This window comes from Neodiprion virginianus, chromosome 7, assembly GCF_021901495.1.
Source record: "Neodiprion virginianus isolate iyNeoVirg1 chromosome 7, iyNeoVirg1.1, whole genome shotgun sequence".
Lineage (NCBI taxonomy): Eukaryota > Metazoa > Arthropoda > Insecta > Hymenoptera > Diprionidae > Neodiprion > Neodiprion virginianus.
The window spans coordinates 23,253,587-23,268,052 of NC_060883.1; the positions used below are offsets into that span (position 1 = coordinate 23,253,587).

A 14,466-nucleotide genomic window follows, 5' to 3' on the forward strand; every position below is an offset into this window, starting at 1 on the left:
ATAATTTGAAAAATACGGTACAAGCTGTATAATTTATCTGATTTTATACGCACAACTGTAATTTCCTACCTAAAATGCGTTCTTCCTCCGCCATATTACCACGGGAACGCGGCTAACTTCACGACGGATTAAAATTCACTGCGAGTGTCGAGTGTGACTAGACCGTATCGTTTCAGGCATAAGAGGTTCCGAAGAATCGCTAGAATCGCGTCGTGCGTCGAGTGAATCGCCTGTGTTGGCTGCAGGCTCTTTTGTAATATATTACCTTTAACAACGATCAACATTATTACCAGTTACAATTTCAATTCCATAAAGAAATCATCGGAGTAATAGTGACAGTTAAATATTTCCGTTGATTTCAGAAAAATTTTGCGTAAATGATAGCCCAGCAGATTAGGTGAAGTGAATACATACAGTACACGTAGAAAATTGTATATTATACGTACTCCCAAATTGATCCAACGCTGAAAGTAGTAGCTGCTTCGGTAGTCTTTTGTTATTATTTTATCCAAAGATTTTCCCTTGTTTCTAGTTTATTATGATATACTGGCTGCCAAAGAGGCGCTTTATCAAAAGGTATTATAATTTACTCTTTAATTTGCTTATTACTCCTTTCCACGAACCCTTTGTTTCATCAGTTATGATTCATGCAATGCAGCTCAAAAGTCTATGCTCTGTGTTTTCACACACTTATCAATCTCTCACTAATTCGCTTGTTTTTTCTGTCATCGTATCTAGTCGATATTCAAGCAAACATCAGTTGTAGATTAATTCCGTTAAGATTTGTATCTCATTTTGTTTGACGACAAAATGTCATTGTCAGTCTTAGCTGGGTTTTATTCCGCTTACAATTAGTCACAACAAACAAAAGGCTTATTGGTACGATCCAATTATCTACGTTTGTATGTGCAGAGCAAAAATTACATAAGATTGAAGTACGCGTGAAGAACATCGCTGAATAACTGTAAACCAGCTTTTAAACATAATTCTCATCATATAGATTTTTTCATTTAATCGTATAATACATAATCTATACATAAGAAATATCGAACCTCTAACAACCTCGTCATGCATCGTTATTCCTGTTCTGCCTCACTAATCACTTATATTTAAATAGACTACGTTTAGCTTCTAATAAAGCATGGAGCTTACGCATTGTCTAAAACTGCAATATCCCATACAATTAACGAAAAATAATACCTACTAATCTATTGATATGTATATTAAACCTACGGCAGGTAGAGAGTCTAATTGGTGGAAATCTGAAGAAGTGCGATGACAGGTGTTATGCTAAACTCTATTGCGATCGGAATTAGACGTAGAGCAACGCTAGACGGTCACCTACTGTGAAAAATTGTGTCCGTCAACTTCTTCTTCTCCTCCTCCTCCTCCTCCTCCTTCTTCTTCTTCCAATACTTCGGTTTGAAAAGTGTCGATAAATCGTGTTGAGAAATCATGAAGGCTCTCCGGTGCCTTTCCTTGGTTTTGGCTCTATCTCTGGCTGCACTTGTTTTCTCGTCTACCGGAACGTAAGTTCTCTTGTATCTGTACAGAAAACACACATACAAAAAAAAAAATTTTCATCGCTTCTCCTCATTCACAATATCGCATCCAGGTTACGCATCATCAATCGGAAGTCGCGCATAGGCGGCGTCGAGTGTCACGGTGAACAGTCAAAAAGTGTGGGAACAACATTTTTCTCACACGTGCATGAAAAGTGGGACTTTTCGTAGCAGTTTAGCGGGACGAAAGTAGCGAACTTCATCTCAGTGTTGTAAAGATAGGATCGCGCATGCGCAGTACGCGATTGTTTCACTTTCGTCCCTTGGGAGATAATATCACTTTTGTCCTTAGGGAGAAGAAATTTACCACTCGCGTCACGCAAAACTACCACGCAAAGCCCCATCATTTTTCATTCGCTTGTTATAAAAACAATCGTGTGTGACTCGGGCTAAAAGTTGGCAATCGCAAACGTCAAACTCGTCGGAATCGCCAACTTTCGTCCCTTATGTCATACAATGTACTGCCAGGGATTATGGAAATTAATTTCATCGCTCCAATTGTAATCGAACAAAACTTATATCACATAATTTGCCTATAAGTAAAGTGAATAAGAAGTGTTTCGAAAGATTTCTCTAATATTCCGCAGATATAAACTCTGAGGTAGATGGGAAATGATTTAAAACGTAATTCTCACGCGTGATATAATATTTCCATTCCTTAAAAGTAGCTGCCGATTATTATTTGTACATAGAAATATCGTGTAGCAGTCGGTCCGAAGTAAAAAGAAATCGTTAGTCGTCCCGAATCGGTAATGTACACCTGCTTATATTTTCCCCGAAGGGGATTTCTGCCTCATTATTTCCGACCCTAATGAATCTTTTATTCCCGGTCGATCGATCAGAATGATTTGTTTCACGTATGTATGTACATACATACATACATACATAGGTACATGCGTGTCGCATGCAAGCCTCTTTCATGCTTGTACGGTGCGATTACGGCAAGCTATGCATATGCTTATTGCATATATGCGGATGTGTTTTGAATTTTTATTCAATCACCGCTAACAAACTGCTGTGCAGGGTACTCGAATTGCAATTGGTTGCAATAATTCACTTATGCCTATGTATATTGTGCGTATATGCCACCTCTGATGTATGTGCATACAAATGTACGTAGAAGGAAGTTTAAAAAAAATTTGCCGATTATATGCATCCGTTCGTTTAGTTCGACAGGCGCCTCCTATGCGTTTCAGTTCAATCATAATTTTTTTTCACCATTGATCGACCATCGAATTCTCATCGTAATGAAATTAGTAACGTGATCGTGACGATTCACAATGTGGAAAAATGTATATTTCGCGATTTTCGAATTGTCCGAAATTCAACGTAAACCGTAATAAAAGAAACACGTACTCATGTTTTTCAATCTTAGTTTTATTCCTTAAAAATCATTGTAACATTGAGAAACAGTGATTTTTCCCAACGTTTCGTTACGATAACATTACCAAGTTCGACCTCGTGAATTATTGTCGGGCTTTCGAAAATATAGTAGGCAGACCTACTTACAAAATCATATTTTATGACGCGATAAACATAAAGGGGGTAAATGCTGATCGCTAATTTGTATTTACGTATATATACGCATATGTATACAACTGCAATCCTGCAAAAAGTACGAGTAATAAAAATCTCCACGTATTTGCTTGTACATAACAAAATCGTCAATCGCGATAAATATTATCTTGACTCGAGGAAAACATCGCGTATGATGGTATTAGAAGTAATACAAATTCAAATCGACTACGTAGCTACAGAATAAATTGCAATTCTAACGTCCGACTGCGATGACCGATCGTATAAAGTCGTTTACGCGTTTTCGCGCCCCGGATATTTGTTGTTATAATCATTGGGGGGGCAATTATTCGTTTGGACAATGCCAAAGTGGGAAATTTGCCATCTTCAGAGCGGTCAGAGACGGTGGTGGGATATGAGAAATAGAAAGTGGTAAATTAATCGGGAGAAATATCACTCTCACAGCGGCTGTTCTCGGACGAGGTGGTGGCGGTGTTTGATGTGTGTTGTAATACCGAAAAATCACAATCACTTCGAAAACGCAATTGTTCGATTTTCGATCGTTTAACAGCGATCTGGTATCCTCTCGACCATCTCACCGGAACTGATAATGAAAATTTTAAGGCACGTGTTTATGCCAAATTGACATGAAAATGTATACAACTAACATCCAGTCGCGATTCAAACGTGCGTAATATAAATTCTATCAAATTTTAACTCGTCACCTTTCATTTCGGCAGCGAACGCGTGCGTCCGGTATTGCGTAATATTTTCTAAACGCGTATAACGAAGTGAAATTTTATTTCGTCGTATTGCAGTTGGCATAATGAGTGAATAATAATTTTTAAACCGTTCACTCTTTGTCGGTGGTTTAAATTTAAATCTTAATTTTTACCGATTAAAGGCTGATAATATGTGTATACATTTTTCTTTTTATTAACAGCGATAAAGTTTCTCGTCTGCGCATTTTTCAAACTCATCAACAAACAGTTGCATCACATTATGACTTGTTGCTGTTGTCATATCATTTTACTTCTGTGAAAATATCGATCGATGATTAATCTGTGCATCTTGAAATATTTCGCAGATTTCTTTTATGGGCGATGAAGGTATCGATTGTCACCTACTTAATCGTCTTTGGAATTCTACCGCTCGTTTTTCATTACTCCTACACGATACAAAGGAAAATATTATTCCTAAACTTTGGTAAATATATTTGTCAAATTATTCGCAATTTAGTAATTGATGTTTTATTATATACACGTATTCTCATTCGTTGCACAATTTATCCTTCATAGTTCAGCGGTAATTCAGCCTTGAATATTTTCTCTTACTTAAATGGGGTACAATACCATTTATCCACGAAAATTAATTGCATAATGTTCAATTTTATTGCAAAAGTTTTTGCAAAGAGACATTCATTTGTTTATTTATTTACGTTATAGCAATTTCATCATATTCGCAAACCTCATTTTTTTGGTCTTTACGTAGCTTTGGCATATTTCGAGTTCAAATTTTCTACAAAAATTCACAATCAATAACTAATGAATTAACAAATCTGTTGTAATAATCGAGAATGAATAATTATTGGTTCAATAACAAAGTAATCAAATGAATGAAGCCTTCTTGCCACGTGAAGACCCTAAAATTCAATAATTGGGCTGCTACTACAAGTTGAAAAAGTAGATATTCTCGTTGATTCAGTTTACTGGCCTCGAAGCGTGGACTTTGAAAAACCAGAAGCTGTGGGACTTGAAGGCGCCCGGAATTTCTACGTCAAGACTGATCAAGATGTGAACATTGGAGCATGGTAAGTCGAACGAAGGAATTATCAAACAACAGTGAATTATTATAAGAATTTCTATCGAATGAATTCATATCTTCGTTATTGTTTCAGGCAAATTTTACCTCGATCTCTATTAAACACGTCAATTTCTTGCACCTCTGAAGCATTCGAATCTGTTTTGGCAAGTTCAAAACGTCCGGTTATTCTGTACATGCATGGAAACAGTGGGAACAGAGCCAGCGGACACAGACTGGAGTTGTACAGGCTTTTTCAAAACCTAGACTACCACGTTGTCTGCTTTGACTACCGAAGTAAGTTTGTGGCGTAACACAGGCATAAGTACTCGATTGAAATACAGTGAAATTAAAATTACAACACCCTTGAATCATCTACAGGCTATGGTGACAGCGACGACGTCGATCTGTCCGAGACAGGAGTCGTCGCAGACAGCAAGTACATGCTGGAGTGGTTGATAAAAAAAGTAAAGAACTCTGCGCCAATTTATGTCTGGGGTCATTCGCTAGGAACTGGGTAATTGGTTCAGTCTTTATTGCAACATATTACAAGTACAATTAGAAAATTCGTCGGTCTTTAATTTTTTCGTTTATTCATTCGTTCAGAGTCGCTTCGCATGTCCTAGCTCTAATGGCATCTGAAGGTGTTCGTATTGCGGGTCTTTTCCTGGAAGCTCCTTTCAACAATATTGCGGATGAATTGAGCGAGCACCCGTTTGCACAGGTATGCATTGCGAGAAAGTTAATACTCAACGAAAATTGTTTATCATTTATTTCTGCAATGCCCTATTTCACCGCAAATCTATATCATTTCAGCTATTCAAACACTTGCCGTGGTTTCATTGGATGATTGTTCAACCGTTTTATGACAACGAATTGAGATTCGAATCCGACAAACACATTACAAAGATCGAATGTCCGATTATGATTCTGCACGCTCAAGATGACGGTGTCATACCTTTTTTCCTGGGCGAGAAGGTTGGCATTTTGGCAATATTGCATTTAGATTAATAGAGCATATGTTTCCGCAAGGGAAATATTCCTGGAATTACAGAGATATTTTGCAATTTTAATATAGTTATATAAGGCGGCTTTGGAGTCCCACGGAAATGAAACGCAACGAGTTCAAATGGAACGGATAGATGCTGCACTAGGTCTAGGTCACAAGTGGATATGTAGATACGACAAACTGCCGGAACTGATTACGTGAGTAGAAACTGATCGATGAAAAAGAAACAAAAAAAATTGAAGCCAATTGATGTTGCAGAGAGAAGAATATGTTTTTTTTTACTTTCAGAAATTTTCTAGCCAAATCGACCAAAACTACTCAAGCTTTATGAAGCGTTTGACCAAAGCATGTCAGACTTAGTATAATTTTTTTACCATGTACGTCCGGACGAAGAAATGTTCAATACTCTTTCGACGGTACCCGAGAAGATGGATATAGGCGAGACGATAATGCGGGAGAATTAGATATCGTCTAGAAAAGCGGTAAATCAATATTTTTTTATAGCATATTTTCTTTATACTCTATTATAACTTTCACTCTCAGGTCTCAATTATAGCATCGAACAATAATATTATTACGTAATGGGCATATATAGATAGGTAGGTAAAATAGTTGTTTCTAGTGTGAAGAGAATTTTTTATTCGCATCAAATTTCAAATCAACGAATTGCTATATGTTTTTTTTGGTTAATATTCCTTTCGCACGCCGGAGGACCAGTCACGTTTCTTGGAGTATTTCATAAGTAGCTGTTAGGGAATTGTCATGCACGTTTGCAAATGGATTTCTCAACGTTTTTCAGACTCTTTCAACGAGTCAAAAACTACTTAAAGTATATCTACGCACCCGATCTTTAAGATCCTTGTATACAATTTATGTAATTCAATAATCGTGTTTTGTTGATTATAACTCAAGGCTTGCTAGACTATATTGCGATGCAAAAAATTCATTGAAGAAAACGTTCTAAAAGTTAGTTTACGACGCAATGTTCACTGTAAAGACAAAGTGTGGAAAGTAGCGAAAATTATCGAATGTTTTTACGACGAACATTTTGCAAGCAAACATATTAGGATGGCTTCATTGCAAGTTCTGGAGTGTCGTATTGGGATTCTTCCAACTTGACGCCGGTGCAATTCGATAGTTGTTAATTACACGTCAAACGTGTATAATATCAACGAAGCAACGCTTTTGTAGATTATTGCAATCACGTTGGTGTTCGATATGAAACTAGTATTACTACGATCAACGATTGGTACGTATACGCGTATTGTATTTCGATTTCCTCAACGGTAAATGTATACAATACGTTCGTTGTTGTTAGGGTTTTTTGTAAGTGATATTATATTTAAATGGCCACAAATGGTCCTTGTCCTACACTTTTATTGTACACAAGGTAAACAATTGTTATAATTTTCTTATTTAATTTACAAATTAATATTCTACTCTTCGTATTTTCTCGTGCTTCATATCTCAGGCCTTTTGACCTTTCACGTATTATCAGATGATGGGCAATAAGATTGGATGACTTTTTTTTAAAACTGTGTCAAGAAAGGAACTCGTAAGCTGAAAAGAAAAGATAGAGAGGGAGATAGTGAGAAAGAGAGCAAACTGGAACATACAGCATCATATGCAAACGAGAACACAAAATATATGTTGAAGAGGTAATAACAATACAAAAGGCGAATGTTGGCAAGTAACAGAAAAGAACAAAAAATATGTACACATACGCATATGTATATTTATTTATTTGAAAATTAAATTCACTCAGTATGTAATACGCGATGCGTAAAGTTGGTTTTGATAAAACAGATTGTTCACCCGATCCATCCTTACCGACGTGTCTAGATGTGGTGAAAAAAAAGTGAATGAACAAAACGAAGAAAAAAAAAACTACGCAGTGAATGCGGGTAGATGGCGCAGCCAGTCCGTCTGTGAATGCCGGAAATTTCCTAGAAATAGTCCGCCATACCCAAGAGGACAATGAACCCCTCCCCCTCCCCTTTCGGTCGTTGATACAACGTTTTACGAATCGAATGATGAATAAATCCCTCGTGGTACCAATAAGGGGCGCATGACGAAAAAAATGAACAAAAATCGTAGAAACGTTGAAAACATGTGACCGATAGTGTGTCGTGATGGTAAAATGCTAGTGTTCGGTATCGAAGAGTGCCGCGTAGTTGTATTCGGCCGGTGAAAAGTCGGTTGGTACAGCAGGGCGACCGCCCGCGTAGGTAGAATTGTTACGCTTTCGAAGTGGCCGCGGAGGAAAAAACTCGAAGTAAAAAGTAAAAAGACTAAGGCAAAAGAAGAGGGGTAGCAGAAAAAAAAAGAAAGAAAGAAAGAAAGAAAAAGAGATAAAGAATAAGAAAGAAGCAGGGGGAAAAAAACTACGCCGTTGGTTCGTACGGCTCCTCGGGTTTGTCGACGAGACGACGACGACGACGATGACGATGCGCGCGTTACTCGGCGTGAGCTGCGCAGTATCTCACTGCGCACGGGGCTTGTTTTGCTCAGTCAAGGAGAGTACGAGAGTACGAGACGCGGCTACAGCACGGGCATGGTTGATGCTCTCGTGGTACGGCATTGTAGTAAACAACTCGCGTTCGGTTTGCGTATCAATCGTTGAACATCTCTGAATCAAGGGTGAATAACGGTGTTGTGATTACCGGTCGATATTAGCCGGAAGTGATAGGCGGTAATAGTTTGTTTTTAGTGCTGTTGGTGGTCTTTAACCTCGACAAAGTGGTGCGTCTGGTGGTGGTGGTGGTGTAGTGGTGGTGTGATGGTGGTGGTGCTGCTGCTGCTGCTGTTGGTACGTTCGAAAAATGTTGCAGCACGGGTGGGCAAGTTTGGAACGCCACAAGGTGAGTCCCCCCCCCTCTCTCTCTCTCTCTCTCCATATTTCTAGCCTCTCTAAAAGTATTTCTCTATTTTCAACCGATAAACCGATAATCCGATAATCGACAAAACTTTACTTACTTCGTCGTCTACACACCGCCGCCTTTTCATACCGGATAGAGAGACATCTATCTAGGCTCTTTCTAGGCGCCACTATACCTATCCTATCCTATCCTACCTACATCTACGTCGTATTTTCGGGCATATCTCGCTTCTCACGCCGCGATATACTTACGCGCTATTTTATTTTATTTTATTTCACGTACGCAGATTACCAAGTCTTGGCTGCCTCTTCCCGCAGCCAACTACACTCGCATATAATCGCTAACCTACGCACAATGCTCACGGAGTACATACTTTTATTTTATTTTTTTTCTCTCTCTTTTTTTTTTTTTTTTTATTTTCACCAGATTCTACTGAAAACCGAGTTGGCATAGTCAGTCCCTCGCGCACGCCTGCGTCACCGATCTTATCCTATCGCCGCAATACCAATACCACTGCCGTTTCTGCTGCTGCTGCTGCTCATTTTTTCTTTTTTCTTCCTTCATTTTTTTAATTTTATTTTATTTTGTTTATTTATTATTATTTTTTTTGTAATTTTTTTTTATTTTTCATTTCATGCCTTCTCTCTTTTCTTCGACTCGTGCTCTACGTACGTACAATATTACGCGCATTATCGTTATTGTTGGTATTTTTATTTTTTCCTTTTTCCCCTCCCCCCCCCCCCCCGGCATACATATGCAACCGTTTCTTCTGCTATACATACACCATACGTACGCAGTACGCGTTGCGATTCTGCTCCCCTGCGTAAATCGTGCATGCATACATACATGTGTGTGTGTGTGTGTGTATATATGTATATATACACACACACACACACACACACATCTATACGTATCGGCTCTAGGTCTAGTTATAAGCGCGAGGTTAACGTTTACCGTCTCTTCGCTCCCCCCCCGCCCCCCTAATTTTTTGTACCTTTTATTTATTTGTTTTCTTTGTTCTTACAACAACTCGCCGACGAGACAAACTGTTGTTGTTGTTGTTGTTGCGTTGTTATTACTATTATTTTTACTATTGTCACGACTGTTGTTATCTTTCGATATTCAATGACGCAATATCATATCCGGTGTAATAATACCGTGATTGCCGGTTGCGTTGTTGTAAGGAAAGGAAGAAATGACGTTATCGAGTTTCGGGGAAATTCGAGCGTACGTCGCTACGCGTAATTACAATTTCCCACGCACCGTGCGTAGTACGATGGGTTATTAGGTGGGCATAATATGCTTTAGGTATACTATAATAGATAAACACGACGTGACTACGTGAACTGTAAATTGATGATGCGAAAACAACGAGGTACGACGAGTCGGAGAAAATTTGGGGATGAGAACGAACGAAAGAAAGAAGGAGCGGAGAAAGAAAAACAATTGACAAAAAAAAACAACAACAACAACAACAAAAATAATAACAATAATAAAATAAAGAAATATTTAACTCGCGTTATTTCCACGACGGATGAAATGCTTTACGTTGTTCATAAATATATACAGGCACACGTTATACGTACACGTATTAACGGTGGTAATGAAAATTTGCTTCGAATCGTAATACGGATAAATAATAACGACGTCGGTGAAGAAAAGAAAGAGGACAAGTGGCCCAAAGTCGTCGCTGGATCGAAAACGTCGACCGAGTGAGATGGAGATATTCTATTATTGTCCCTGACGCGGAGTCTCCCGTACTCGCGTTTTACACACACACACACACACACACGCGCGCGCGCGCGCGAAAGCATATTCACTCACGCACGCCACGCCACGCCACTTATACACGCGCAAATCGTCTCACGCGCCTCTAATCTATACGTGTACACGTATGCGTACACATGTGCGTTGTCCGTCTTTTTCCTATCTCTATGCCCGATATCCTAATAGTTTTCGTTCGATGCTTGTGATTCTTGCGTGTCTTCGACGACGCAAGTACAAAGACAAAAGAAAAAAACAAAAAGACAAAGACGAGGTTTAAGGCAAAATTTATTACACGCCTATATGTACGTGTATTAGATATTACACACGTTTGTCGTACCGTACTATGTAGCATGGCCTGCCTGTCCGACATATGTCGTGCATTGTACAATTATTATCGTTGTTTTTTAGTGCAACGTAAACTAATATGATGATAATTCACTATCGTAGCGCGAGAAGAAGCTACGGGTTGCATTAAGTTTTTGCGATGTTCAACGATGTTGTTATTGTATAATACGATTGTGCGCGTGTGTATATATATATATATATAATTATTTACATGCAGTACATAAATAATATAGATATATCTCGGTAAACGAACGGGTGCGAAACTTGGTTTAAAATTAATAACAACGCGAGCCTTATGCAATGGTGTGAAATTATTTTGTATAAATGGTGTAACGAATATCGTTCTACGTAGCTGCTGCTGCTGCTGCTCGTTGAAAAATTCGTCTTCCTTACGTTACTTTTCATCTTTTCGTTAATTTTGATCTTCGTACAACGTTTTCGATAACCAGATAAATTGTATATTGCCGCCGCTGGCATTTGTGTAACGGACATTATGACGAATGTGTGTGCCGCGGAAGGGCGGGGATAAAAAATTTTCTTTCCGTATCAGCGTTCAATTAAGAAACTGTATCGAAACCGGGAGAGAGTCTCCGGATCTACTGCGCAGTAGGCGATCACCATCTCCTCCACCTCCTTCCTTGTAGTGACAATATGTGTATCATATATGTATACATATATGTGTGCAATGTATACGTGTACATGCATGTGTGCGTAGAATTCATACGGTGGGCGAAAAAAAGTATGGTATTACTTAACCGAGGGGGCGGGGTATCGACTATTGCAATGAATAATAATAAGAACAGCAACAATAATAATAATGGTAGTAGAAACTTGATCCAAAATTCAAAACTTTCACGTATTTATCATTTTGAGTCATACTGGTATAAGTATTCTTACCACCTATTTTATATCCATTTTTTTTTTTTTTTTGTATATTTAGAGAACTTTGAAAACATAATTCTTTGCGGTTTGTTAGTACTTCTGATAATATACTAATAGGTTTTACGTGAATTACAAGTTCTTGGGGTCGCTGATCACGAATCTGAAATCGGATTTTGAAAATTCAGTACGGCGAATACCGCACAGAGTTGTTTGACCGTATGCGACGAAACGTGAAATTTTTGTCCGTCATATTGGGTCCGCCGTCTTGAATTTTTGAAATCCGACCACACTGTCAGATTCGAAATCAGCGATCCCAGACCAAATCGCACATAGAATACTATCTTGTTGTAAAAGTGACTCGGCACAATAACTTCTGACTCGAAAGGGTGCGACGTATATTTGGAAAGAAAAATTGAAGGAGATAGGAAAAAAAAGTAGCTAAAACGGAGAAAGGTGGACTCGCCACGGTGTTTATTTCAACTATACACGTTACGATCCTTCGCCGCTGCTGATCGTTAACGTATCGTCCACTGCGGGTTACATATCGCGCTGCTTTCGGCGACGGGTAAACGTTCGTATATCTCGTGTGACGTTGTCCCCTGCAGTAAGAAGCACTGTGACCACGGCGCGATTGGGTCAAAAAGTGGTACTGGAATTTCCGGAATTTTAGTCATGCCAGTCATTCATGAGAAAAAGGCAAGCCGGCTCTCGGTCTCCGTTCGTTGAAAAAGTTTAGTCGTCATTCCCCGCCGCAGCCGACGCCGTCGCTTCGTTGCACACCGTTGTTGACGACGTGAAACTAACGCGGATGTATAGCTATGGTAATCGTACGAATGCGCGGGCGTGTGTGTCTTTTCCTCACGTTTTCTGCACCGTAATGCTTTTCAAATTGATTAAACAGTTTTACCGACCGTGCGAGTCGTGGGTTGGATAGTTTATCGATTTTGTTTACCACCGACGAACGAAACGAACGAGAAAATGGAGGGATCGCAAAAATTTTGAATGAAAATTGACGATCGCGCGTCATTCTTATCGTGGGAATTGATTTCTTTCGTCGTAGTTTTCGTTGCTGTAAAGAGCGGAGAGAGAGAGAGAGAGAGAGAAATTGATTCGCAGGGCGAACCGACCGAGCGCCACGTTAAAGGACGACAATAGTTAAACGGTCGAAACAAAGCGACCAAAACAAATGACTCGCTACCCACAACCGCATTCCGTCGCTCCTCTTCGGCGCCATATTTGAATCTCTCTCCCTGGCCTATTGAAATACGAACTCACTCTGCACGCGACCGACGCCGCCGTTGCCGTTTCTGCAGTGTGCGATGCGTTTATTCCGCATATCATCGACGAATCTTCTATTCTCATCTCATTATTTATTGTAGTCGTAACCTTGCCACTTAGGGTTAAAGATTATGCTTATTCTGCAACATTGTTGTAGGTAAAAGTTGTGGTCGTCGTTGTTGTTGCTGTTTTTATTCTTATTCTTCTTCCGTATTTACATACATATCTGCATTACCGTTCGGATTGTCCAACGATCTGAAAAAATCTGAAAATTTGGAAACATCGTGCGATACAATGCGACTCTTAAAAAGTCACGAAATTTTGAACGTGGATCGTCAAAAAGATGAAATCCTTACGATAAAGGTAACATGGGTGTTGAATATGTTTACACATATAACCAGCCTGAAGTTAGTAACGTCTGCTATAATGTATCGAAAGGTTGAAACGAAAATGACTATTTTTCACCTTTAGAATAATCGAAGATTTTGAATTTATGAAATCTGAATTTGTTCACGTTGTATTTTAACAACAGTTTACTGAATTTCAAAACTAACCATCATTGACATTAACGTTACAAATTACATACATGTGTATATTCTATATACCTGCAGTGTATATGCTGCAGACCTGTAATACATACGTCATATCTTACTACCGCAGCGTGAGACGCAGAAAAGAGTTTGGCCCTGGTTGGATCGAGGAGATTATCGTTTCAACTATCAAGTCGGTGTTAACGTGTCCTTATAATAAACACACCCTCGGTGTGTGCGGTAATTGCATATTTATTTATTTATTTATTCATTTTTTCTTATTCTTTCTATCAAACGGCGGTGCATATTGTGAGGAAACCGATGAACGCGAGAGTGAAAATTATGGAGAAAGAAATGGCAAGGGATGCGAATAAGAGAGTTACGCCCCCGTAACTTGCTGCGCACTTCCCTACGTCAAACAAACCCCCGCGTTCTCTTTTCTTCCTCGCCCTCGGCACGTAAACCCGTGGATGACGGTGAGGAGGAAGAGGAAGAGGAAGTGGAAGTCTTACAGGCGCATGCGCAAAACCCTCTCTCGCGATCTTCGTCCTCGGCGACGTCGACGTTTCGCCCTACGACGCGTTCCTGTCCTCCTCTCCTTCCGCGCACACACACACACACACACACGTAAATTACATACCATACGTGTGTATACACTGTGAGGAGGTTTACGACGACTCGTGGACGCTGTCCTCCAGTCATCGACGACGCGTCGCGCACCACGTTTTCACATTGTTACGTATTGTTGTGACGTTCGGTTGGTTGTTGTTGTTGTTGTTTTTTTGTATCTATTCTTTTATTTTTTTTGTTTCGTTCCTCATTATAACCGACTAAAAATTATCATCCCCTTTCGGCATTATGTACCATATTATATGACTGTAATGATTTTGTCCTATGTA

General features: G+C 39.3%; 1 protein-coding gene across 10 annotated transcripts in view; it reads left to right on the forward strand.

The window, feature by feature from the left end:
- The first annotated feature begins 196 nt into the window (after positions 1 to 196).
- The window catches only part of LOC124309274 (lysophosphatidylserine lipase ABHD12), a 27,642-nt gene continuing 13,372 nt past the window's right edge, over positions 197 to 14,466 (forward strand). Inside the window, exons 1-10 of one of the 10 annotated variants that reach the window (XM_046772749.1) lie at positions 197 to 576; positions 1,239 to 1,529; positions 4,165 to 4,283; positions 4,764 to 4,887; positions 4,975 to 5,174; positions 5,259 to 5,394; positions 5,484 to 5,601; positions 5,694 to 5,855; positions 5,956 to 6,083; positions 6,175 to 8,747. In XM_046772749.1, the coding sequence (XP_046628705.1) occupies positions 1,456 to 1,529; positions 4,165 to 4,283; positions 4,764 to 4,887; positions 4,975 to 5,174; positions 5,259 to 5,394; positions 5,484 to 5,601; positions 5,694 to 5,855; positions 5,956 to 6,083; positions 6,175 to 6,217 (1,104 nt within the window). In that variant the 5' untranslated portion in view covers positions 197 to 576; positions 1,239 to 1,455 and the 3' untranslated portion in view covers positions 6,218 to 8,747. Of the gene's footprint in view, positions 577 to 1,238; positions 1,530 to 3,310; positions 3,702 to 3,745; positions 3,765 to 4,164; positions 4,284 to 4,763; positions 4,888 to 4,974; positions 5,175 to 5,258; positions 5,395 to 5,483; positions 5,602 to 5,693; positions 5,856 to 5,955; positions 6,084 to 6,174; positions 8,748 to 14,466 lie in introns of those variants that run through there. The other 9 variants (XM_046772752.1, XM_046772750.1, XM_046772751.1 and 6 more) reach the window with 9 other exon arrangements.